The sequence below is a fragment of the Nestor notabilis genome, unplaced genomic scaffold, assembly GCF_000696875.1.
Source record: "Nestor notabilis isolate BGI_N333 unplaced genomic scaffold, ASM69687v1 scaffold215, whole genome shotgun sequence".
In the NCBI taxonomy this organism is placed as follows: domain Eukaryota; kingdom Metazoa; phylum Chordata; class Aves; order Psittaciformes; family Psittacidae; genus Nestor; species Nestor notabilis.
Genome location: NW_009929599.1, coordinates 68,023 through 94,338, shown reverse-complemented (window position 1 = coordinate 94,338; position 26,316 = coordinate 68,023). Strand labels below are relative to the sequence as shown.

Sequence of the window (26,316 nt, the reverse complement as noted above, 5' to 3'; positions counted from 1 at the left end):
AAGGTTTTTCTGTTGAACTGATACTTTGAACGACAAGATATTATTGATGGGTACAAACCCATTTGCTCTACTTATTTTACTGAGGTCTTGAAAATCTGGATAGTGTTCGTCTATTTTCCAGCAAGCAATAGGCTGGACATCTGCTTTTCTTTTCGTTTTAAAGTATATATCCAGAAGTATTGGAAATTGAATACGTGCAAGATCCTAAGCAAAGTAATTTCCACAATTTAACTGCCTAGGCAGAGGCACTTCCCAATATAGTATTTGTGTGTTTTTTTGGTATTAACCTGTTTAATTTGTCTCTTTTTTTAAGGCATTATTTTGAGCTTTAATATAGTTATAGCCAGAGGAAACTGGAACAGCTTTATTTAGGCACTGTCACAGCAAACTAAGAAAGTAATACTTACTTTTTAAAGCAAACTGCCAGTCACAGAACTAACCTGCTTTAACAAATAGCTGAAGTGAGTAGCAGAATTCTTGTAAATAAGAGACAAAAATTATGATTTATCTAAAAAATATTTTATTTCTATTGTTATGCAAAATCATTTCAGCATATGTGGAATAACAATCTGTTTTGCACATGTTGTGTTGCCTGGGATAATCTCCAGCATTTTAATCAGCTGGCCAGACAGTGGAAACATGATGGATTGGAAGAAGGTTGATAGCTGAAAATTTCTGGCATTCTGGTCTGACTTTCTCCCTATTTTCCACATACAGTGCTTTCCAGGTGGATATAATCGTTGACATTAAACCATCTCAACCAGGCACCAAACTTGTCAGAGACGTCGTACTTATCCTCAAGTGTAAAAAGTCTGTCAATTGGGTTATCAAGTCGCATGATGTCCAAGGAAAGCTGGAAGTGATTGTAAGTTAAGACACCTTCATTTTTTGCGGCTGTATAGAATTTCATTTTTTGCAACAGTATAGAATCCATTTAAATGTGAGACAGTGCTAGGTCACATAGATTTCAGGGGTTTCTCTCTTAGCTGCTTTTTTAACTGCATTTCAAGGCGTAAAATCAGAAACTAGGTTTTTTTCCTCAGTGACTTAATATATTGGCTATTAAACTGACCAGCACATTGCAGAAGCCAGGTGATTACAATGCAAGGATTTAGGGTCTGTGTCTTCTTGGCTTTTGCTGAAGTACCCTAAACACTGAGTTGGATGTTGATCTCCCTTTCTGCTGTTACTTTGGTGAGTGGATGTACAGGTTCATCTCAGAAGTTGGAAAGACGCCTGTGAGTGCAGAATGGATAATCCTAGACACATGGCACATACCCACATCCCTTTGGAAGTGAAGACTTTTTTACTCCTTCCACTTGTGGTTCTAGTAGTCTCTAGCCCTCTTCCCCAGTACTTCTGTCCCCAGCAGTGTTTGTTCAAACTGACCTCACCTCTCCTTAGACCTCAACTAAGAAGTTTTAATAAGCACAAACCCAGGATCTCTAAAACTAAGCTTCTGAAACTATACTTACACATAACTGGAGGTTCTGATTCAGAGTGATTTTTGCTACAGGCTTTGTGGCTCAACACCATTTCTACTAAGAAAATGTGCTTCCCCTTGCTTTGAAATAACCAAGTAAATACAATTGGACTGATCTTGCAGCCTATGAAAGTGTGGCCTATTTCTGTCTGAAGTGTTCATTTAGGAGCATATTGTACAGTTGAGGTGAATGCTCAGGACTACTGGGTGGCCTCCTGATTAAGCTTTGCAGTAACTCAGATGCATTTTCAAACTCCAGCTATCTCTATGAACAAGAATTTTACTTCACTTAGTACCTTTCTCCTTTTAATGTGTGCAAGGGCAATTCTGACAGGATCTGAAGGCTGCTTGGTCTAAATCTTCTAAGAGGACAGATTGGTAGGCAGGATTTCATGCTAGATTTTGAGAGTGAAGGAAATAAAATGAAATAAATTATGGTGCTGCTCAGAAAATTGAATGGAAAAATTATTTAGGGTGGATGGTGAAATTCCCTTTTGATACCTGACACATCTTTATCTACTGGACAGGAAAGGATGTTCTGGTCATTCTGTAGGTCCTAAATAGGCCTGGCCTGTTCATGGGTCTAATTTCACAGGATAGAGAATTGTGCATCAGTTCACTTCATGCTTGGAGATAGCCAAAGTACTGTATTTCATATCATAACATAACATTTTATTTAGATTAAGAGAAAGAGAAAGGAATACTATATATGGAAATGTCAGTATAGAAAATACTATATATTTATATTAGGATTTGTAACTGCCATACTGCTTCGTTTCCTGTAGTGCTTCATTTATATAGATGCTTCTTTTTGTGAATGTGTATTTGTACTCCTTCATTTAGAGGGGGTGTGGGAGAGAACTAGACACCCCTATGTCATTAAAAAGCCTGTACATCCAGTATTTAGGATCTCTTCGTATCTTTATTAAGCTGAAGGCCTTTCCAAGCCCAAGTTTAGACAATGCATAATAACATTACTGAACAATTAGGTAATGTTTCACAATGTTCTTTTTATTAGTTGAAGCAGTTCCATGCACTTCAATTTTCCTAACTTCTTGCCCTCAGTACTAATCAGAATTGTCTTGAGGGGGTTAGCAAACTGAGAGGGAAAGGTTAGTGCTAAGCTGCCTCAGACTCAGGACCATGAGTTATTAAGGTCTAAGTTCATAGACAAAATGAAAAAGACTTTTTGGGTCATCTGGCTCATCTCCCAGCTTGCTGTGTTCCTTGAAACTCTGAAAGAGGATGGACACAAAATCAAGTAAAATGGGAATAGTTAGGTAAAGTAACTGCATGTAATACATGTGCAATGCTTTCCTCCCAGGCTGTGTGTGCAGCTCCTGTGTGCAGTCTGTCCTTCCATCAACCCCCATGCAGTGCTTGTCTATTCCTGTGCTTGTGGACTCTCTGCCATTCACATTGCTATGGATTCAGTTCCTTTTACAAGGCTGTGGGCAGAGACATGAGATTGCAGGAAGAAAATAAGTGTGTTGGGGGAAAAGAGAGAGAGAGGTGAAATGCGCAGAACAAACCCGTGAGGGTTTCAAAAGCTTGGAGGGACTCTTTACAGGAGAACAACTGCCCACCAATTCCTGAAGTGGTCTCAGGAGGTTAGAAGGTGGCTTTCATTGCCTGGTTTCATCCACTGCCACTGAAGGCGTTGTCAGAGCAGGCAAGTGAAGGCACTTCACTACATCTATTCCTGCAAGCCCTTGTGCTTGGTTTTGTTTCATTGAGGCAATGCAGGACTGAATGTTTAGAGGCTCAGCATGGAGTGGGGAGGTAAAAACAAGCCAACGAAATGGTCAGGTGCCAGTTAGGACAGTAAAATTCTGAGATGATGTTTATTCAGCTGTCTCCTCATGACAAAAAAGAGAAGGAAAGCAGAGAGGGAGGTCCAGCAAAGTTGGGATATCATAATAATTCCAACCAGTCAAAGCTGTGTGGTAATGTGAAAATCTGTGATAAATCATATCCAGATTAGTATCTGTTGAAGAATAAGAGATTTTTTTTTTTATCCAAAACAGTAGTAAGGCGCTAAAATTAGGATACATACTGCTTCCTTTCTGTTTCTTGTCTTCAGTGGCCTTTGCTGGTCATTGATAACCTTACTGGTAACAGTATCTTCAAGCCTAAAACTCTGCACCTAAAATTCCCTTTAACTTCAATTGTGAAGCTGTGAGTGTTTAAAGGATGCAGAACTGGGTCATTAGGAAGAAATGAGGGAGAGAGCCAAAGGAAAACTGTGCTGTGCCATTCCATCAGGACTCTCTATGAGCTTTATTCACTACTTTCTTCAAAAGCTCCATTTCTGAGGTCAGGCGAAGACGTGCAGCTGAGCTCAGTGATGCTGGGTAGCAGGTCCATACAACCACTGAGTAAAAGCAATCTGGGCAAAAGAGATTAGTGCAGTCAATCTTTTGATGTTCTAGAGTGAAAGAGAATTAAGATTGGCTCACATTGAGGGAAACCAATGGGGATTTAAAAAAAATGCAGCTTATGCTGAAGGTAATCAGGCATAGAAATGAAGGTGTTTGTTGTAGAGCATTCAGTGGTATCATCTGCATGTAGAAAGTGCAGTTCAATCACATTGCAGAAATCCTTGACAAGTGGGTCGTCGTGCCTTTCCTGCTGTGTGTCTGCTCAGCTTGTTCTGTGGTTGTTGATGTGATTTTTACAGGCATAATAGTAATGTGAATATGAAAATAGACATGTATTTAGCTTTGTGTGAATACATGTTTGAGATGCCAAGCACTTAAAAACAGGTGAAAGTGTAGTATCGGTGAATGTCCCTCTTAACAGCTAGAGATGCTCTTATATTCCTTTTACTTGCCCATTTGTACTAGAAAATCTGAGGTTTTGCATAACTTTAACAGTAAAATGAAAGGGAACTGCTTGTGTGGCTCATCTGTATTCCATGGCCAATAATGGTTTAATTATAAAACTAAGAGCTCAGCAAGTGCATTTTTGAGTTCGCTGTATCAGTGTATTTGTGCAAAACTTACATTGATAATGAAATATTAAATTTTATTGTGCAGAAAGTGTGTTATTGTTGTCTTTTGGAGCAGTTTGGCCTTGCATAAACATGCATGCTTTCTCTTATTGCTCTATTAAGGATTGAATTCAGTCCTGTTTAACATACTCAACATTTTGCAGGAGGCACACAGCATGAAGCTCATTCAGAGAGGCACAGACTATCCTCGGTGCCAACTGACTTTAAAGCATTAGCTGGTATCAGCTCTACTTCATGAGCATGCTATGTTTTGCCTTTTTCAGTAATGCTCATTTGAGCAAAGGTTTTCCCATATGTAGCTTAATGCTCTCCTCAAGGAAATGAAGGGGGCATTTGAAAGAATCAGTTGTCATCTTGAGTTCCCCTCACCTCAGAAGTCATCTCAACTTGGTTTTGAAGAAACTACAGCTGTAAATATGCCTTTGCCTCATTAGGGATTACCAGTTCTGAACTACTGTGATTTATTGTTCTCCAGGCAGAGGCTGGGGGGAGGGGGTGTGTGCTTTTCTCCATGTGTGCAGTAGTTCTGTGCCTAAGGTGGCAGAGTTTGGTTTATTTCCCAGGTGTTCTCAGTTTGCTGTTACTTAATAGAGTAAAATAGAGTAAAAACCCATGTTCAGTCAGTGTCACTGTTCCATTTGAATTACACTTAAATGGTAAATCATAAACCGAGTTTTTCTTTGCAGACATCAAATAGTATTGGTTTTGGAAAGGAAACAGAACGATCCATGAGCATGAGTAAATCAGTAATACCTGATATTCCCTCATCGCATGAGAGTCTGATCAAGTGGGCTTATGAGCATAACTATAGTCCAGTTACTTCCTACACAAAAGCCCCCGTTGCTAACAGATTTCATCTGCAACTTGAAGATACAGGTATGCCTAAAAGGTGCTTCTAGCATATAGAAAATATATATCTTGTATTTCCAGGAATATGGTGATTTGAAAAGTGCTTTCTCAGGTGTTGCACTACTTTCATTGCTCATCATCAAGAAAGTTGGTGTTGGGAGTATCTATGACTGCTGGTTAAAATAAATAATCTGTGGGGTTTTGATGAGAAAAATCCAGGTAAATTGAGTTATTTCCTGAAATTTGGGTGGAATTAAATGGTTCTAGTTTATCCAGCTGTTGTCACAAGCTGTTACAGCTGACCATGCTCAGCCTTCACTGGAATGAACTTCAGCAGCTGGATATCTTGTTAGTTAATAAATCCAGCTTTGATTCTTTAATATTTTTTCCCAAAAGTGTGAGCATACTGTTTCCTAGAGACAATTAAATAAACTTTTAAATTGCTCAGACAAAACTGGCTTACCATAAAAGTTTGAGCAAATTGAATAAATACAACCCTTAAATTAGTTATTTGGCCAAAGTCATTGCTGATGTAAAAATATCTGTGTCCGTTGAATCTAGTGGAGCTGCATCTGCTTATTCACTAGTCCTGAATTTGAACCACTAGAAGTATTGCTCAGCTGGTTTGATAAAGCTGATGTTCACAGTAATCAATTAACCTCATGGGTTACAGATGATTAGCTCCTTGGGATGGGTGTTGAGACTTCTGTCCTGAGCAGTTGTGTGTGAAAGCCAACAGATTGTATTCTCACTTGCCCAGCATGAAGTTAAGCCTTGTTTAACTTCACTTTGGTTACATATGTAGTTCCACAACTATGGAGTGACTGAATGTGTGATGAAGTTCATGCCATGATTTGCACTTAGGCTATTGCAGCAGCACTGAAATAGAACATTTGCTGAATGGGATGTTCCTTTTACCTCTGTGGTTGCCTTTTTTATATAATAGGCCCACTCCTCAAAGTTTGTTTTCAGCTCCTGGTGAGGCAGATTTCTAGGAGGGGCTAAATATACCAGGATTAGATGCCACAGTAACAATTAAACCCTTAGAGGAGGAACTGTGGCTAGATACCTGGAAAGTACAGAGATCGTGCTTTGGGTGCCCTTCAGGGGCTTCATTTCTGAACAATACTTACTTTTTCTTCTTTTTTTGTATGAAAATTATTAGTTCTGAATACTTTTAGGAAAAATATCTAATAAGCTAATGTTCTTTTTTCTTCTTCCTTCTTTTTTTGTTTTTTTAGAAGAGATGAATGATGAAGAGGATCATTCTCTTCCTCCAGAGCTGACGGAATTGCTGGGTGCTAACCCACTGCCTGTCCCAAAGAATCCTGCATTAAGTGATGGCCTGACTTTTCCTTTTCACATTAACAGAGGAAGACATGACACAGTGGGAGAAGGAATCTTCCCATCCAGGGATTCAGTGGATACATTAATAAATCATGACTTTGAGCATTCCCTCTCAAAACATAAAGAACCTGAAGAGGTTCAGGGCAGTGCTGATGTGGCCCTGTCAATAAAGTGTGATGACAAAGTCATGACAGTAGCTGTAGAAAAAGACTCTCTGCAGGTTGGTGTGATCTCTTTTTCTCATGTTTGGGAAAGCTTTTCTGGGCAGACCATTTTGTTTGTATTTTGATAGGGGAAAAACACAACCAATCTAAGGTCTATACCCATCACCAGCCAACCTCCCAAAAAACAGTTTGATGAGGAAACTATAGTATAGTTGTAACTGAAGTCATGTTTCCTCTTCCCAGCAATCAGGTAGTTTGTAGAGGGATTTTCTGATTAAAGCTTTGAAGAGTTGGTTTGTCAGAAAATGACTGTATTCGACCATCAGTCTGTTTGTAATTTCTGTAGTATGAAGAAGCTGCTTTTGATAGCTGCATGAGACCTGAATAGATCTGTCTTTGCCATCTACCAGCTGACAGGTTGCTTGTGGCCATTGTGGAAATGAGCCTGACACAGGCAGCATTTTTAGCTCATTTCAGACCAAACAGAGTCAGCATTATTAATCAGCAGATTAATAATGAACCTGTTGTTTTCTTTGTTCCATGTTACATTTATTCCCTGTCTGTCATGTACAACAGCATTTTGAGAGTGACCTTCCCTGAATGTCAGTACAATGAACTTCACTTCCTCCTATTAGCAGTCATGAACAGTAGTCTGAGCTGCACTTTAAGCAAGAGCCTAACACAATTGTGTTTCAGCCACTTACAAAGCACCTTTGTTTCAGGCTAGTGGCTACACAAGGACAGAACTCTCGCTGTTGGATCACTCTTGCAAAGCCAGGATGAATGGTACCCATTTCATTTTGGAGTCTTTGCTGAACAAATGTGGGACTCGGACAGCATACAACTTGAACAAGATTGTTTATTTTAACTCTGTGAGTATTTTACAAAGAAGAGCCTCCTGCACTGCACATCATAGTGGTACAAGGACAAGGAAGCCACTGTAGTTAGCTTTGGTCTTAGCAAAAGGGATGCATCCGGATCTTTTCCTGTCTAGCTCAAACCTAGTTGTAGTCACAGTCTCTGTATTCAAGGAGGTATGAAGGCTGTGTATTCAGTGTGCTTCTGTGGTCAGATAGTATTCCAAAGGAAGAAGGAGGAGTTGGAGTTAAATACTGTTACAAAACTGCATGGCTGTACTTTGGGGACCATCTGTACCAGTCTCGGAGAAGTTGCACCACATTTTCCTATGCAGCTTTGATGTACCTGTACATAACAGTACTACATAGCTGGAAGGAGGAATAGGAATGAAGTTTTGTGATTGCATAAAGCAGTACCATTTAATTCATATGCTGAATTATTCATAGTTCATTATTTCATCATATTTTTTCTTCCAAAATAGCATGTGAAAAAGAAGACACTATTTTTGCATGCTTCTCTTATAAATTGGATTCATATTTTCTATCACTTGATGTGCACAATGAGCAGATACTTGAGTGCTCTGAATGAGTGATAATGCTAAGGAGCCCAGTTAGGTTCTTAGCAGCTGCTTCCAGACTGACTCAGCGTATAAGCTTGTACAGTGCAGCTAATCTGGGTTAGAAAGTAATGACACGTTTCTCATGCTGAGCTTTCCAGGACATAGAATTAACCTCAGCAAATGATGGTCCAACCCAAACACAGCTAAGGCAATCTGATCTGACCTTGCCTGGTTAAAACCATTCTGTACTGGCAAGTCTGTAGCACCTAACTTTAGAAACAGTCCAAAACCAAGACTGTGGATAGAAAGATCTCCAAACTACAGAGTAGGACAGGTCTAGAGCTAAATACTGTCATTGTCCCTATATTATGGCCAGACTAAAATGGATATTTGCCTCCTGTCCTTTCTCCATCACTTCTTTTAATAGTCTTGGCTACTCACTGACACTCCAAAACGTGTATGGTATCTTTCAGAATTTGGGAGCATTTCTCCTAAAAAGTAAGCACCGTGCAGTGGAGTCTCAAGGAGCGTGTATGTCACTTCTGAGCAGTTGCTCAATGCCCAAGGAAACCAAGATGGAGTTCTGGAAGGGAGGGGACTAGCTGAGGAGCTACAGGGCTTACAGCAGCAGAGTACAGAAGATTGGAAAGCATAACCAGGAATTGTCAAGTGAAGAAATGGAGAAGTGTGCAAAGGAGGAAAAAAAGGGAGAGGGATTCAGTAGCAATTCAGAGAAAAACAAAGGAAGGAAAAACGAAGAAAGAGACGTGGTGTTTTTAGGTGTGCATCTATGAAAAAGCTATGCAAGTGACAGAAGAGAAAATCCTTTAATGACCCAAACACTTGCAGTGATTTTCCATGAGTGCATTAAGGAAAACTAAGTTGCAAAAAAAGTCACTTTAGAAAGCAGTTCCTTTTTTCAGTGTTGGTTACAGGAATACCAGAAATAGAATGGAAATGCTAGGCTGCTCATTCAGACACTAGCACCCAGGCTGGTGTCTTTGCTGGCCATGAATTGTGGAAAAACTAAGGGACATTCTCTAAATAGACCCTACGTATCTTACATGCTCAGTACAAGGCTGTTTAAGACGTGCTTTTCACCATCTGCTTAGCCGGTGCACTTCTTCTGTCCTTTGCATTGTTCTGAAGAGAGAAGGAAATAATAACCATAAGAGAGAGTGCTGAGTTATCACCTAATTTTATGCATTTGCAATACCTTTTGTGCAGATTGTCATTCAGCTGTCATCACCAGCTGAAAGCAGCGGCTTTGATGATGATGATATGGAATCAGGTGATAATGGATTTCCAGGGGATGCTGATGGAGATGTTGCTTTCTCAAGCTGGCCTGAAATAGCGGTAGGTCCCTCTTGGATTTGCACCTGACACTAGAGAAATGCCTACTGTGTACTAGGCACTTCACAAGAAATCACATTAATTGTATAGCAATTAATTTGTCTTTTAACACATTTCTTCTCACTTCTATTGCTTGTGACCCTATTGAAGATTCTCACTGTATTGTACACTCCAAATTTGTCCTTACTCAGCTACCACCCCTGACTCAGGATGCTGTTGTATTGGTTTGTTTGATTTCAGTTTAATTGCACGCTGCGCAAGCCAGAGGATGACAGAGGCATGTTCTGGCCTCCTGAACCGCACATCACCAATGTGACCTTCAACATGGAGCTGTACAGAACAGATCTGTTCCTTGCTCCCTCCCAAGGACTCTCCTCTGTTGCTGAGAATGGGCCAGTATATGTAGAGGTAACAAACTGAAAAAGGCTTTCAAACCAATGGAAACATTTTGCAAGGCCATGCAACTGTGCCGATTCTGTTCCTGTCAGTTGAAAGGTCTGGTTGTGAAGTTGCTTTAGGCAGACAGGCAGGTGCTTTGGTGGCTGCAGAGAACAGAAATTGTGAGGTAAGAAGCAGGACAATGTTTTTGGGTCAAAACCAAGGGATTCCTGCAAACTAGATGAATTTAACTACAAGGTAAATTGATCATTCTTGCCATACCTGCTTTTCCATGCAGAACTTCAAGGTGTTCTCTGAGCATTTCTTCTAACCTGTAATTTTCTGAAGAAGACTTCAGAGTTCATGTTATTGGTAATATGGCTGGGGAACTTCAAACCAATGCAGTCAGTATTTTGGGCTTATAAGGCCAGGAAAATGAGGATATTGCCAGAAGCAGTGCTGTGCCATGTTTCCCTTGCCCAAGGTAGTTCCTCTTTGGGAGCCCGTGTTGCACAAGTGTAGTTGCCCATTTGGCATAGGTGCAGTTTTCATCATTGTGTCAATGCGTTGTGTCTCCTCCTTGTTCTCTACCCCATGAGAATACTTAAGGCAGTTGAAGCAAAAAAGAACTTGTTGTGCTTAGTTAAGAGTATGGGTTGTTTTCACTTGGACAAAACCAGCTGCTTCCTTCAGTGATCTGGGATGAATCCCCCTGATTCCAGGCCTTCCGGATTTGTCCGGTTCTGGAGCTGTTGATTCAGACAGATGTTCTGATTTCTTCATCATCTGTCCTGACAGAAGCCTCTATTTTCCCTGCTTCTCCTTCTTACACAGTGGAAAACCTGTCTCAGTTTTGAACTTCTGTGGTTCCATTTTTATCTGATGCAGACTTCTAATTTTTTTATTTTTGTTTCTGTTTTGCTTTTGTTATTAATATATATAATTTTTTTGGTCAAAGATCGCTTAGGTCACAGTCTGTAAGAACTCTCGCTCCCTTTTGCTTCTCTGCCAGAAATGTTCCTTTGTATTTGAATCTTTTGGCTTTTTTTCTTCATCTTTGTTCTCTACTGTCATTTTCTTATCGTATTTTGGCCTCACTTATCCTCAGTTCTCCTCTTTCCTTGAGGAATCATTCCTCCTTTTATTTACCTGATGGTGTTTTGTGATAGTGTAGCATGCCTGTCTTTGGTATAATCTCATTTAATCTATTTTACACCATTATCTTGTTTAACTGTCAGTATCCATGGCTTGACTTTCATTCATCAGTCTTTATTTCTATTCATTTTAGAAGATGGTCTTTCTTGCTTAGATGCTTCAGCACATCCCTTCATCTCTAATTTGATTGCTGCTCACATCAGAGAGAGAAAAAATGCCTTTATTCACTGCACAACTCATAGCATCCAAAAATTTCTGTACAGACCACAGGAAACTTTGGCAGGCTCTTCCTTAAATATACATGCAGCACATAAGGATTAAGTACACATAAAGCACATTTCTTCTAAGAAGAAAACCATTTCTTGCGTAACTGTTTTCATCAGGCAGTGTTAATGGTTGAGGCACAACACTTCTGTTGTTTATTAAGAGCAACATGCTTCATTTGTTGCAAATTCCATTTAAATTTTTTCCCTAATTATTCTGTAGCATTTTTTGCCTGCATTCCAGCCCCGCTGAACAACATCAGTGTCCTGGAAGCTTGCAGTCATTTTTCATAAAGGAATATGAATTTCAGACTTACAATAAACTAAAGGGATCCTTTAGGAGGCTCCCCTGCCCCCTTGCCACCCACATGTCAGACCATGACCTCCTCTCTGCCTCTGCATTCCTCTCCTGGCTGGGGGTGGGATCTCTGCTGTGTCTGTTGCCTTTCTTTTTTTTTTTTTCCCCTTTTTTTTTGGTCCTTTTTCATTAATGTTTAAACAGATAAAAAGACATGGAATTAGTAACTGATTTCCATACAGCTCTATTACAGCCTGTGTGTCTAAGGGAAGCAGAGGCATCTCAGGTAGCAGTTGCAGGCCTTAACTACGTGTCTGATCTGGACTGGGTTTTTCATCTGCTTTTGGAAAGATAAGGGATTGCTGTTTTTAGGCACGGTTGTGCTGTTAAACAGCTGCTGGTTTTGAAACCACAGCTTTTCTGTCTCACGGTTTGACAGCCTACCCTTAACATTTAGCCTTCAAAATAGTTCAGACTGGAAGTGGCACTGGAAAACTGCTTGAAAAATTGTTGAAAATATCAATGAAATGTGAACTGAAAATGCAATTTCTGACATCTCGCCGCCTCTCTTTAATGCAGGTGTCTGTGACTAAAGCTGACAGATCCTTGGGTTTTGCCATTCAAACGTGCTTCGTTTCCCCGTTCTCAAATCCCGATAGAATGTCCGACTACACCATTATAGAAAACATTTGTCCTAAAGATGAATCTGTTAAATTCTACAGCACTGAGAAGGTGAACTTTCTGATACCGTATGCACAGAAGGAAAAAAAGAGGTTTAGCTTTGTGTTCAAACCCATATTCAACATCTCAGTGCTCTTTCTTCACTGTGAGTTGACTTTGTGTACCAACAAAGATAAAGATACCCAAGGACTGCCAAAGGTCAGTAATTTATTGTAGTCTTAAGTTTCTGATTTAGGTGAAAATAAGAGATGGTTTTGTCATCTGAACTTTGAAGTGAATAAACCTTTTTCTATGGCATTGATGTCATGAACACTTTATCTCTGGGGTCAAGTAATAGATAGGAATTGTGATGCTAAGCATTTTGACTGCATGATTTACAGTTTTTGTTTAAATTGTGTTAGGTGGTTACATAGGATAAACAGGAATTGCTTCGTATTATACCAGTGGTTGAGATTTATCTTTCCTCCCCAAAATCCAAAGCACAAGCAATGTTACCTTTAATTTCCAAAGACATGTAAAATACCAGATAATACTGCAGTCTGACTGTTACAAAAGAGAACTGCCAAATTTTGCTTTATAACTAATGAAAATAGCTTTAAATTAGTTGTTAAAGAACGTCTTCTAGGAATTTGGAATTTCTTTTTACTTTGGGGTCTATGCACATTTCCCTTCAAATGTTCTGTTTGGGGTTTTTAAAGATGACTTTTCAGTGTTGATCAACACATGTTGGGTGCTACAGTTTTGGTTACCAGATTTTCAAAACCACATTTATCATAAAATAATTACTACCTTTTAAGTTCAATATTAACACTCTTATAAAGGTTATAGGGCCCTTAATCAAGGCAAAGGTTGCGTCCTGATGCACAGCTAAGAATTACCTTTGCCAGCACATTATATGGGGTTGTTTGGAGGTTCTCCTCTTTTTTTGGTAAAGAATATAGGATAAAACTGATGATGAGATAACTGTGGAGCTGGCAATGGGTGACTCCCTCTGACTTCACGCACTGCTTCTTCCACTTGCAGTGCATTCCTCCTGATGAAGCTTGCACCTCTCTCAATGTGGATATGATCTTGGCCATGATGCACAACAAGAAAACCTTCACCAAGCCCCTTGTTGTAGTATCACATGAAGGAAAACCAGAAGGTACGCATATGAGCTTGTGCTGCTGTATGACATACAGCTGCTTGGAATGAGAGAGTGCTCCATGAGGCGTTGTGTGATCTTATGGTGATAGTGTGTTTGTAAGACGTTACTAGTTTAGACATCTTCCTAGCAGCAATCATCATGGCAGTTCATTGCCAGTTTTTAACTGTCTTTATTGATCTCTGGGCATGTGGTTTTGCCAGGCATTGTGAAAGGAATACCATACCACACCAGTATGGGTTTCAGAAGTATGAATATATCTTAGTAGCACTTGCAGCAACTTCTTGTTGCCCAGAGATCAGAGGCACTACTCTTCCCCTTGTACGATTTCTTTATTTTGCTTGTAAACATATGTTTAGGAATAACAACAGTGGAATTTCAGAGTATTGGTGACTCTAAAGCCTGATACTCAGAGTAAAAGGTGAGATGCACAAAGGGATTTTAGCTCCACTTTGGTGGAGCTTGTTTGATTCTGTAGTCTTTGAGGAAAACCTCACGTGTGTGGCCAGTAACTGGTTGAAGGAGATGGAAATGCTGAAGACCATTACGAGATAGTGCCAGACAGTGTGATGAGACTGGACTCTGGTTTGAGATTATGCCCTGTGAGTGAAGGGACGTAAGAATTGTGTTCACAATTACATTAAATTTGAACGTTTTTCTTAGTGAATCCCTCTGACAGCATCAGTCACATTTTGATGCATTCGTAGAAGATAATATGTGTGTGTTGTCTTTTTCTTTTTGCATTAGCATGGGAGTTCAACCAGAAGCTTCAGTAGCTTCGCGTGCACATCAAAATCTTCCAGTTGTGTCGAAAGGTTGTTTGACTTGTGAAATGCTTTTTGGGGAGTGTCAAAAGGATGCAGATCGGAAATCCTTTAACCTCCCTTGAACAGTACATGATTTTTAGCTTCAAACAATGTAAAGTACCATACAGCATTGCTAGGGGATGTAAGCAACAACTGCTTCTGTTTAGCTCTGCAAGTCTGCTTATATTTAGTTTTTGGGGGTTTTACAAATTTACAGATCAAATCCACTGTGAATTAAAGGCAAGTATTTGGTCTGTCAGTGTGGTAGAATTCAAACTGTGCTTTGGGCCTGATTCTGCACTCTTTCTTTTTGCAAAGCTCTCTTTCTTATTTCCTTAGTGGTTGTTCTATTGGGAATGAGTAAATCCTGCAACTGAAGTTCAGCCTTCAATAAACAGACTCGTACTCTGAGCTCTCTTGCCCTTCCAATGTGTGGAGCATTGTGTGCAGTTCCCATCTCGGGCTCCACTGAGAATGTTGTCTTTGTGAGAGGCACAAGCTCTTAGTGTGCAAAGATGAGCTAAATTTATAAAGATTAGTTACAAGACAACAGTGTGATAGAGCATTTTGTTGCATTGTGGGCGATTCAGTCTAATCGTGGGGTGTTTAGTGGAAATTTCTCCAGGATATCACAGCTTTCAGACATCAGACAAAGCGGCACATTAACAGCATAGCTTTGTTGGTATGCGGTTGTTCTGCAATCCCTTTCTAAAAGCCAAATGCCATTGTTGGCCAGTATCTGAACATCAGATTTGGAGAAGAAATGATACCACATCACTGAACAGGAGAATTGATGTTTCAGAGGTGTGGTGTCCTTCATTTTCTGTCATGGGAACAGGTCAGCTTTCACTGTTGTAAACAATATTATGTGAGTTACTGCCATTGGATCTGTTCTCTGAGCTAAATGCAGAAGTCATGTACTTGACGTTTCAAAAGTCAGAACAAACTGGTCATTGCAAAGATGTTGTCCTTTTTCCTTCAAACGTAAGCTTATGACTGTCATTGACTGTAATAGAAACCAGAGTTGTGTGTCTAAATGGGAATAACTCTCCTCCTAATTTTGTTAGTTATTTCCAAGCTTAGTTGCTTGCATTATTGCAGTAGATCCCAATGGAAGTGTCTAAAACTCCATCCCACATTCTTTGCCTTTGCATTCCCAATTTCATGCACTCACTTTCCCCCACTTCAGTGAAAGGCATATGAATGGCCATTTAAATGCTAAGAAAAAGGTGTTCTTCTGTTGAAATAATCTACCAGTTGTTCAGATTTTTGCTTAGTGTGGGAACTATAGATTATTGTTTCCACAGCAGAAGGAGACAGGTCATGGAAAGGAGGTCAAGTGAGCAGCTAACAAGTGCCTCTGTCTTACAAAGGTGTAGAAAATCATTGTAATTTCTAAATTAGATGCTTTTCCTGGACCTCAAGGATTCCCACTGCTCCTGTGTTGCACTGAGCAAACCACGTTAAAATATGTGTAAGAACTGGATGACTGGGGGGAATTGATAATGGGCGACGCAGCCTATCATTAGCAGATTTCATATTCTCTGTAGAGAGGCCAGTGGCAGAATGAACATGGAAAATTCTTTCTCCCCTCAGCTCCGAAGGCATTTTCTTGGCACTTGGGATATGCAAGTGGAGTGTTTGGACAATCTGATAGTGCCCTTACCCATGTTTGTACTGTTCAGAGCTCCTTGGTTTCCGTCCAGCCCTCTTCACAAATCTTGCATTAAGTTACACTTTTGCTGTGTGTTAGAACAAGTGACAATAACACAGATTAAGAATAAAATGCTTTTTTGGATGTTATAGGCACATGTGAGCCTAAGGATCTTACAGAGTATCACTGGCAGTTTAGTGCTGCCATTTGGGGGTTAGAAGGTAGAAGCATGGTCTTGGTGTAAGTATAATTTAACATACTCATTTGCAGTATTTCTGAGCTGCTGTGCTTACATAGCAGTTAAACAACTCCTTTTTCTTTTTTTCAGTTGCTAAAGGTACAAAACCAAGTATTGAGATACTCTCTTACCACATCCTTTTACAGCTGTTGCACTGAACACACTCAGATATGCCAGAATTTAAATGAGCCCCCTAGGTTACTGGGCAATCTAAAAACAAACTGCAGCTAACCAAACAGGTCCTTGGGGCTGAAGCCAGGAGCTCTGGCTCTTCTGCTTGAGGTGGCATATTTGGAGAAAGATAAGAGAAGCCAGTTATCAAAAGAAGGGAAAATTCTTCATTTTTAAGCATGTGTTTACTTGTCTCTTTCTGTTGCATGCTGATAATGATGATGATATTTGATATTCTTGCCAAGAATAATAGCTTTGATATGATAGCTATGATCATTTCTTTCTTATATATCATTATATCACCAAACTTCTAAGGCAGAATAGCAAGGACGGACTCAGGAAGCTGTGTGAATCAACACATATTCATGCAATTTGGACAAAGCAGTGTGTATCCTGCCATAATACTGACTTTTCTTCAGTTGTGATAGCCAGTGTTTGATTGAATTTAACTTCTGTGATTTAACATGCTGATATCTCATGTTTGTGATTAGTGAATACTCCAATGAATGTAATCACCTTAAAACCAGTCTTTGCAATCTGTGCTCTTTAAGAGCTCCACACAGGGATAACCAGAGTTACTGCAGGTCAGACCTGATGGCATCTGGGTGGGAAAGGTTGCAGCGTATGTGCCAGCAAAATACATGGTGCATGAACTGCGCTGTAGATATGTTCCTCCAAGGAATGATCAATATACGAACAGAATTCTTCTGAGCTGAGCAGGATTATTGAATTTGGGCTGAAGTTCCTGGTTTGTAAAAGTTACAGTTAATGTTTTTATGTCAGATCAGGTCCTGAAGGTTGCTTGCATAGTTTGTAGGCTGTATGTGCAACTCTGATTAATGGTTTGTTGTTGATTTTTTTTCTTTTAATTAGATTCTTCCCTTCCAAAGCCAAATGTGAGACAGCCACGTAAGTAACTCTTAAATCAATCTCTTTTAAGCCTTAAACTTTTATCTAGAGAGTATTAGATCAATGATGAAAATTATCTTAAGGCTTTCTCTGTGTGTGTGTGAAATTCTGGGACAGAACAGAATTCTGACTGTATTGCTGATTGAGAGATTCCCATCAGCGTTTAGAGAGAAGGGCTCTGACCTTTTGTGTATGTGCATATCCAGCCTGGGAAAACACCATTCCGAGTCTCAGCCTTAGTAAGTGCATTTGCTGATGTGTTTGTTATTTCCCCCTTCACTGCTTCCCTGTACCAGTGTGTCAGCAGCAATGCCATCTTATGGAGCTCCCGTGTTGTACTCCAAGTCTCACTGCAGCTGGCCACATGCCCAGTTACTCTGGCACCAGCACTTACAGGTCATGCTGGAGATGAGATCACTGACTTGATATGGATTAAATTCTTTGTGTTTTCTGTTGTCTTGACGTAGTGAATTAACCAGGGTCGATAGGAAGGGAAGAAAAGGAGAGAAGCAGCACTAGGAGACAATAGGAAACAGGAAGGTGAAGATGATTTGTAGCCAAAATCTGGAATGAATAGAGGAGAGGAAGTGCAAAGAAGGTGTTGGGGTTGTTTTTTTCCCCTCTGCTCCTGTCCCCCTGTGTCTTTGGGACTAAATTTGCTCAAAATAGCAAGAGGAATGGGAAATTATGCTCCTGCCGCTTCAACCTCCATGTGACTTTCCCCACTCCACTAAGCTTCCTCCTAAGAGGAGAGGACACCGGTTGGTGCCTTCTGGAAAAAGCAATTGGGTTGAGGAGAGTCTTTTGTGTTTGCATTTAAAATGATCAGATGTGTTCAAAGGAATCATAGAAGAAATGGGAGAAAAAACCTTCTAAGCCACTATCTGTCAGCTGTTGCATATGCAGACCTGGTCACAGGCACTCAGAAATGGGTCCTGAAGGCCATCGCCAATAGGAACTGCTGGAGAAGACATTTGCCCTCAAGATCTCAGGAGTTGTTGGGCTGGGGGATGTCTGCAGGGACATCTGCTGGATGCAGGAACATGTAAAGTGAGGGTGTTGGTTGTGTTTTGAGAACTGAAATTCCACTGAAGGATACTATTGAGAAGAGATCCAGTCAGCTCATTTCCTGGCCAGCTTAGTAAAATGTTAAGCACTGGCAATCACTGGCCTAAACCATTTTGTGCACTGGGAGACATTAAAAATAGTGAAACTAGAAATCAATTTTGTGAGAAGAAATTCCCCCAAATGATCACTTAAAGTGATGATTATTTTTTGAAGTATTTCTAATCACCAAAAAGAAAACCACAAAAGCCACGTTTTTCTGTTTAGCTGGTTAATATTGGGGACCAATACAGGCAGGACCCAGATGCTGTTACCCTGGAAATGGCACTGCAAAAGGGCCCCTCCCCTAGAATGTTATTTGCCTGTGTGTGTGTGTGGTTCTATTTTTGTGTTCTGGAATTAATTTCAGTTATTGAAAGCATTGCCAAATGTGAAAAACAATTGTTTCTATTTATGTTTTCACTGACTTTTTGCTGGCATCTCTTTCCTCTTAACAACAGTTCCATTCCCCACCTAGATCTCAGGCTGAACTTGCAGGAGATGTAGGGGAAAGTTTGCTTGAGTATTAGGGCATTTAAATGAAAAGCATCTTTTACCAAAAATCTCAGCCCTTTTGAAATACATTTGTAAGGAAAGTGGATATTTCTTTGAAGGCAGGTTATTAATGCCAACTGAAAATGCTTAAGTTTTGCAACATTTTCCAGATTTGGGTGTGCTGAGCTGGGGTTTTCTTTGTGATGTGGAATAGTTGCTTGGACTGACGCCAGCGTCTGAAAGCATCACTTTTATTTTCTTGATGAAATCAGCTCGTCTGTTCCTTAAAATAGTGCTTAATTAACTATGAATTTTTAAGACTTTCCCATGAAACTGTAAGGGTGAGTTTCTGTAAACCAGTATTTGCCACTGAATGTAAGATGTCCCTATAATGTATGTTACCTTTGCAGCTGTGTTCTACGGGCTGGACACGCTGACTGTGGTGGGCATCGCCTTCGCGGCGTTTGTAATCGGCGCCCTGCTGACAGGAGCACTCTGGTTCATCTACTCTCGCACAGGTAAGGGTGAGGGCTCCCACAGACCTCAGTGCAGATCGTGCTGCAGGAAATGTGGTCTGGACTCCTGCTGCTCCTCATTCCCTTTCCTGCCACCTTGCAGAGGCTATCCTGGGCCTTGTTTCTTGCTCTCTGCTCTTACTAGGGTGTTCCCAGCACCTCCTCCCATAAGCCTGTTGGTGTGTATCAGCAGATGGAAACCCGCCCTTCTTTAAAGGGAGGGAATCATGGTATGTGTTATGAACATGATTTGAAATTTGATGAAATGATTTGAAATGCAGATCGTGAAAACTCACCTGGGACACGAGTAAAACTGAGTGTTCCTCGTGCATAATCATTAGCAGCATCGCTGTATTTCAGATTTAGTTAACATTTCAGTTAATGGATCCCTTCTGGTTCCCATACTCCTCCTTAAAGAATTTCTTGCAGTTACTAAATTAGGCCGATGTGACTGGGAATGGGATGTGATCAGTAAAGGAGTGGGCCAAATGGCTGAGAGAATGCGTTATTTACATAGATATATTCTGAATGTGACTAGACTTGAAAATGTTTCCTGGGCCTTGATTACGTAGAGATTTTGCCCCAATTATTTATTTGTCTATTCTTCAACTGTGACATTAAATTGAATGAAAATGTTTCCTGGGCCTTGATTACGTAGAAATTTTGCCCCAATTATTTATTCCTCTATTCTTCAACTGTGACATTAAATTGATAGAAGTCGTGTGTAATCTCACTTAATTGTGTCCATCCAAATAACCAGGAATGTGCCTGAATTGGTGCAGCCTTTATGCATAGGTAGTTTTTCAGTATCTATCTCCTAAGAAATTTTTCCATACTAAGTTAGCAGAAACACAATACTGTATTGGAAGAAGAGGGAGTTTTGGGAGCTTCCTGTTGCATGTAATCTGCAAGGTGGTACACACAGACTGGACACCGATGGGGCCTTGATTTGCAACATATAATCTTGGACGATGTGCATTATGGGGTATCTCAGGATCCCTACAGCCTGCTGGACTCCCAACTGCTTCCACTTCTGACCTGACAAGACCCTACGAAGATCTCTGGGAGGTGGGGAAAATGAAGTCAATTACTTCAAACCTGTGTAGCTCTGGAGCACTGGAATTCTCCTGTAGCTCACCACAGGGTTTTTCAGCACCTAAACCTCATGGAAGCTATTTAGGAGTGAGAATCCAGCCCTGCTGGTCAGAGCTTCTGTAAATATTATGACCTACGAGCTTATGTTAATTTGGGAAAAAAAACCCAAAGCCTGTGTGGGTTTTTTCTCGTTGGCAGTACAAGAGCTTTGTGTAAGCAATTTAATACTTCTCAATGCATCAGCTGTGCATGAAGCTTGTTTGGAATTGAGACCTGTGGAAAATGTAAAGGTTGTGATAATATATATAAATAGTATCATTCTGCCTCATATACTACTGAAACATTGTGGAAGAAAAGCAAGTGCTATTTCAATGAGTAAATGTGTAAGTTAAGAAGGTAATTTCCAAGTAGGTAGCCTTTATTAACATGAAATTAATCATTGTTAAATTAATATAATTGGTCCTGCATTTGTGGGAGTTCTGTCTCTGTTCACATATAGAACTATCTATAGACACATGTTGTGTGTCAGTAGACAAGGATCACTGGGAAGCCAACATGATAAATCCTTCAGGAACAATAGGACTTTGACCAATCCCATTAAAAGAATTATATTAACAAAGTACATCATAGTGACCGCATACAAGTAGTGGAGAGGGCAGCTGTGTTTGAGAGATGAAAATAAGAGGAGAAAAAGGCCAGACAAAAAGTAGAAAAGGAGAAGAAAAGAAAGGAAAGGGACATTGTAACTCACCAGAGATCCACAGAAATGATAAAAAATACCTAGGGATATCTGGTTCAGATTTTCAAAGGATTGTGAAAGTGAACCTGTGTTCCTGTGCACATAATTCTTCTGTGCATAGTATCTTCTATCTCCAAAGCACAATTTGCAGCAGCGTGCAGTGAAGGCTCTGGCAGGGACAGTCTCTTAAAGGCCAACTGCTGTGGCAGACAAGATAATCCAGCTGCAGTGGAAACATTTTAGAGCTGGCTGCAGGCCTTAATAAAATAAGGGGGAAGGGAGGAGGAAGATAATCTAACTTTCATCTACAGAGTGGCTGTCGTCTGCCATTAGAGAGTTCATGCATTGCTGAATTGTGCTCTGAAATCTCATCTTTTGTTGCAAGTAGCACTAGGTTTCTAACACATGCTTCAGACCAAAGGCTGGAACATAGGAGCTCATTCTAAAGCAGTATGTTGAGATACTCAAGAGCACGGACAAAGCTACTGCTGGTGGAGAATGGCAATGGGGAATGTCTGAAGAAAGGTATTTTTGTTTCTATAGTGCTGTATGAAATACTGCAAAAGGCTTTTATCACTATTTTTCTACTGTCAGACTCGTTCTAGCATGGAGAAAGCTTTACATAAATGAGCTGGTTTGTTCATTTTGGAAGGCTGTTAACATTTAAACCTCCAACAGTTGACAGCAGAAGAGAACTACAAAATAAGCAGAATTTCATCCCCAGATATTGAAGGAGGATTGTTGAATTGAGGGTTTGTTTTTTTCTGTGTAGGGCTTTTGCTGATTTCAGTCATGGACAATTTCTGCCAAAGGATCAGAATTGTGCTTTAGAATATTCCAGATTCTCTGAAACAATTAATCATGGAGTACGGGTGTCCTAAGATAGGTAGCAGGGGAAGAGAGGGGGGAGGATTGTAGCAGCAGAGGAGGAATTTTAGCTAACTGCTCTGCAGCAGGACTCCATACTTTCCATTCTTTCTCCTGTCAGTTAAAGGACGTGGAAGGTGGCTGAAAGCTTTCCTCAGCAGTGTTGGTCCTGGCCAGAGAGGACCCAAGAACAAAGGGAAAGTAGCAGAGATTTGCCACCATTAACCCAATTTACCTGGCTGTCTAGGAAGAAGCAAAAATGTTGCAGTGTGCATGGATGCAGAAACCTTTCAAAATGTAACCAGATAAACATCTGCCAAGGTAGTATCTGTCTTAGCAGGGGTAATTGACTGTGTTAAGGAAGGGACATGTGCAAATCTGATTAGTTACTGAGACTGCTAAACCATGTAGGCTGTGTTACAGAGAGCATCAGTCGCTTCATTCTCTTAGAAAGTGTGTTTTTCCTTCTTCAGGCAGTGTTGCAAGTACAGAGGGTAAAATGTTCCAAAATCTGCGAAGTTAAAAGCATCCCTCCTCCCCCACTGCTCCCTTTTTTATGGATCTGATTTAAAATAAACTGACATAGCAACCAATTATATTTGGCAAATGGAGATAGAAAAGCAAACATTGAGACTTCCTGGACAGGGAGTACAACTGGCAGCTTTCCTAAGTGTGAATAATAAAGTGCATGTTGTTGCATTCAGATGGGTAAAAGCTTGTTTACTGTCAATAGATGAGACATGTCCATTTTGAGCAGTTCTGGTTCAGTAAGATGAGATACGTGAAGCTGTTTACACAAAAAAGGCAGATGGGGAATGCCTTTGCAGTGATAGTTCACGTTTCTTTACATCCTTTTCATGCATAGTCTTTAAAAAAGCTTCACTACAGATTAGCTAGGTGTTGAGGAAATAAAACGCAGGAAAAGTCAGCCAGTCCAGATGTGGTTGCTAGACTGTGTTCATAACATCACTGTGATTTGGACTGGTTTTAACTTGAGGACATGGAGAATTGGTTATTGTTTGACAAATGATTGTTTGGCGTATCGGAGTTGCTGATTGTGCTCTAGAGATGAGGTGCTGCAGAGGCAATTGAATTACAGCAGAGGGAAGGGGGCTCCTATCCCAAACCAAAGGGAAGGTGCCTCCTAAGATGCTTTCCAGAGGAGCTGGGAGGAGTAGAGTGAGCCGCTGGGCTTGCACAGGGACCCCAGCACTGTGCTTGTCACTCTGCCATAAAGCAAACCCAACATGTGTTTAGCTTATAAGTGAATTTATGGCTAAAGGCATGCAGATTGTATTGCCATGCCGAGGCTGACGCAGAGCTGTGTGTAACCATGTGGTTTGTAAAATGGGTGACAGCGGAGCTGCAGGGAGGGCTGGCAGGGGCCCTGCCGGGGGAGCTGCGGCTCCTCTGCACGGCCATTGCAGCTTCTCCTCCTGCTGCTGGGGTAGGGTTCACTGCCTCGCTGTTTTCTCATGTTTGTGTTCTCTTGTTTTGCTTTAATGAAAGGGAGTTTGCCTATCACTGCCTTTGTAAATATATCCTGTAGTACAAAAGGAAGGAAGACTTGTACACAAACAACTGGAGGAGAAGGGAGCGAGTTGCAAGGGGAAGACGTCCAAACAAGGCTTATGAAAGCTTTTACAGCACAATAACACAGGCATTGATTTGGTACAGTTTTTTCTGATAGGTTGCAAAGCCATTTCCAATGCAAATTGGGGCTGAAACTCAGTTTATTTACTGACAGCTGTGGGTAGATTCTGACCTGCAGCAGAAATGCGCTGCTTATGAACGAGCTACATAGTTATTTCTTATACTGGGGAAAAAAGAGAATCAAAATCTGCTCACAAGAGTAAATGCTGGGCTCAGTGCTAAATTCGAGAGTGAGATCCTCACCCTCTTTTTAAGCATTTCATTGGTCTCCTGGGCGATGTGGTTTAGTGGTTTAGTTTGTTGTTTTACTGTACTGTCCTGTCCCCTCTTTCCTCCCATTCCTAAGCCAGTGGAGTGTAAAGTCAAGAGCTTTGCGTGGTGGGGCCTTATGTGCACTTACAGCTGTGGCTTAAGCTAGCAGCAAACCTGCTGGTTTCCATTACAAAGTTCACTTACAACCTCTGCTGTGAGAAATCCTCAGAGCTCCCTTGTTTGTAGCAGACCTGTAATACTGAGCAGCCTGCAGAAGGACATCTTCTGGCCCGACACACAAAGTGTTAAAGGCACACTTCCTGCGCGGCCGCATTCCGGAGGAGCTCGGGGCTCTGGCAGCTGGGCAGCAGCACACAGGGCATGGGGATGTGCCAGAGCAGCTCCTGGGGGAGGAAGTTGGCTCGTCCCTGCTCTGTAACCCTCTGGATGCAGGCTGTGCTTCCAGCCTTCAACCTGACACTGAAGCAATCACTGGCAAATGGGAGCTTTACCAAATCCTGGGCAGGGAAGAAAAATTGGACTCTGCAGAACTGGCCTGTGGCATCAGGGCACCATAAAGCAGGAGATCTGTGTCACTATAAGCTTACGAGGCAGGAGATGTACCAGCCTTTGATTTTTGTCCCAGTCATTCCTGCCCATGATCCAGCAATTTCCGTCTTGCTCCTTTGCTGGTGCTGGCTGCCATGGTTGGTCTGCAGCTCAAGCAGCAGCAGTCTGTCCACGTTGCTGTGCTGAGATCACAGCTTCACAGCCTGAGAGGAGCTCAAGGGAGGGGGCAACTATGGTGCATGTCATACAGACTTAGTCTTGCCATCTGTTTTGAAGAGACTTTTAATATCACTGAGGTTGCAGATTTGAGCACTGTAACTTTAAAAATGCCACAGTTGTGGTTTCCTACATGGCCTCTTCGTGGTCTGTTGAGCATTCACATAATCTTTACTTCAATCTTAGAGGATGGACTTTTTTCATAGGATCCCAACCGCGGGTGCCAGAGAGGTATGAGGTGAGCAGAGAAAAATCTAGGTTTTTCATCAGAAGCCATAAATATGGCTTTAACTCCTAGTGCTTGATTTGGCAATCCAAGAAACAAAGAGCTTTTAATTCACCATCAGTAAATAGTTAACAAGATATGGTGAGACTTTGTCTCACTTCAGGTTCTAAGTACTGCACATACTGTGGTAGCTGTAGGGGAACTTCCTGCATGTCATATTTGGAGTAAACCAAGTCAAGCTTGCAGGGTAGACTTGTTTTTCTACACAAAGAAAATTGGCCATGTCTCAGAATATGTGGTATCCAGCTCATTGAAGAACATTGTCTTCAGCTCCACTTTTACTAAGTGTGCTACTCTATAAGCTGACATTAAAACTAAAGCCTACATTTCACTGGCCTTTTTCCATGAAACAGCAAAACTACGAAGAGGTCAGAGTCATGTAATGGGACCCATTTAAGTGACAGCTGACAACAGAAGATAGACAGTGTCTATCTTGGCAGTTTTCATCAGCTGCTTTTAAAATGCTTAAGAAAACAGCAGATTGTTTTCCCCATGTGCAACGCTCAGGTGTCAAAGTCTAGTAACATTTTCGGCAGTACTCCGACATCTGTCACCCAAGATACTCATTGCTTGGCAATACAAACCACCAGAAGAGGAAGACTGGGGAGGAATGGAGTATTATTTTTCATGACAGCTAACATTTTCAATTTCCCTTCTCCCAACCCCACTTTTTGTCTCCCCTTTCCCTCAGGAGAAACCACGGGAAGGCAGCAGGTCCCTACATCCCCGCCAGCCTCCGAGAACAGCAGTGCAGCGCACAGCATCGGCAGCACGCAGAGCACCCCCTGCTCCAGCAGCAGTGCCACCTAACGCTGCGGAGCCACGTAGGAGTGCATAGGTTCAAAGGACTGTGTGTGGACATCAGCTTTTTAAAGTTAAAAGGATTGCTTCTGGGAAAGAAAGAGGAAAAAAAAAAGAGGAGGGATTTTTCTACGAAAGACAGACTGATTTTCTTCTGGGGAAGCCACTGTGTGTGTGAGTGTGTGTGTATACGTGCACACGATGTGTGGGTAAACACAGCCTGTTGGATCTTCTATAGCATGTTGTGCTACATGTGACAAAGCTACTAATTTTACAGTACTGCAACCTGTTTTAGGGGTCTGTGGGCCCTCAATGTGAAAACTATGCCAGTTTGGGAAAATGCTGCTTTGTCTATGTGACCCTTTTCTTTCCATAAGCCTTCTCATTGACCCAAGGTATT

The 26,316-nt window shown here is 41.1% G+C and overlaps 1 protein-coding gene across 1 annotated transcript in view; it reads left to right on the top strand.

Moving 5' to 3' along the window:
- TGFBR3 (transforming growth factor, beta receptor III) overlaps window positions 1–25,925 on the top strand; it is a 102,258-nt gene extending 76,333 nt beyond the window's left edge. Inside the window, exons 6-16 of the mRNA XM_010015045.1 lie at window positions 718–865; window positions 5,183–5,372; window positions 6,587–6,912; window positions 7,579–7,728; window positions 9,501–9,629; window positions 9,867–10,034; window positions 12,300–12,599; window positions 13,425–13,545; window positions 17,288–17,323; window positions 19,333–19,440; window positions 25,807–25,925. Of these exons, the coding sequence (XP_010013347.1) occupies window positions 718–865; window positions 5,183–5,372; window positions 6,587–6,912; window positions 7,579–7,728; window positions 9,501–9,629; window positions 9,867–10,034; window positions 12,300–12,599; window positions 13,425–13,545; window positions 17,288–17,323; window positions 19,333–19,440; window positions 25,807–25,925 (1,795 nt within the window). The remainder of the gene's footprint in view (window positions 1–717; window positions 866–5,182; window positions 5,373–6,586; window positions 6,913–7,578; window positions 7,729–9,500; window positions 9,630–9,866; window positions 10,035–12,299; window positions 12,600–13,424; window positions 13,546–17,287; window positions 17,324–19,332; window positions 19,441–25,806) is intronic.
- The last annotated feature ends 391 nt before the right edge of the window (window positions 25,926–26,316 follow it).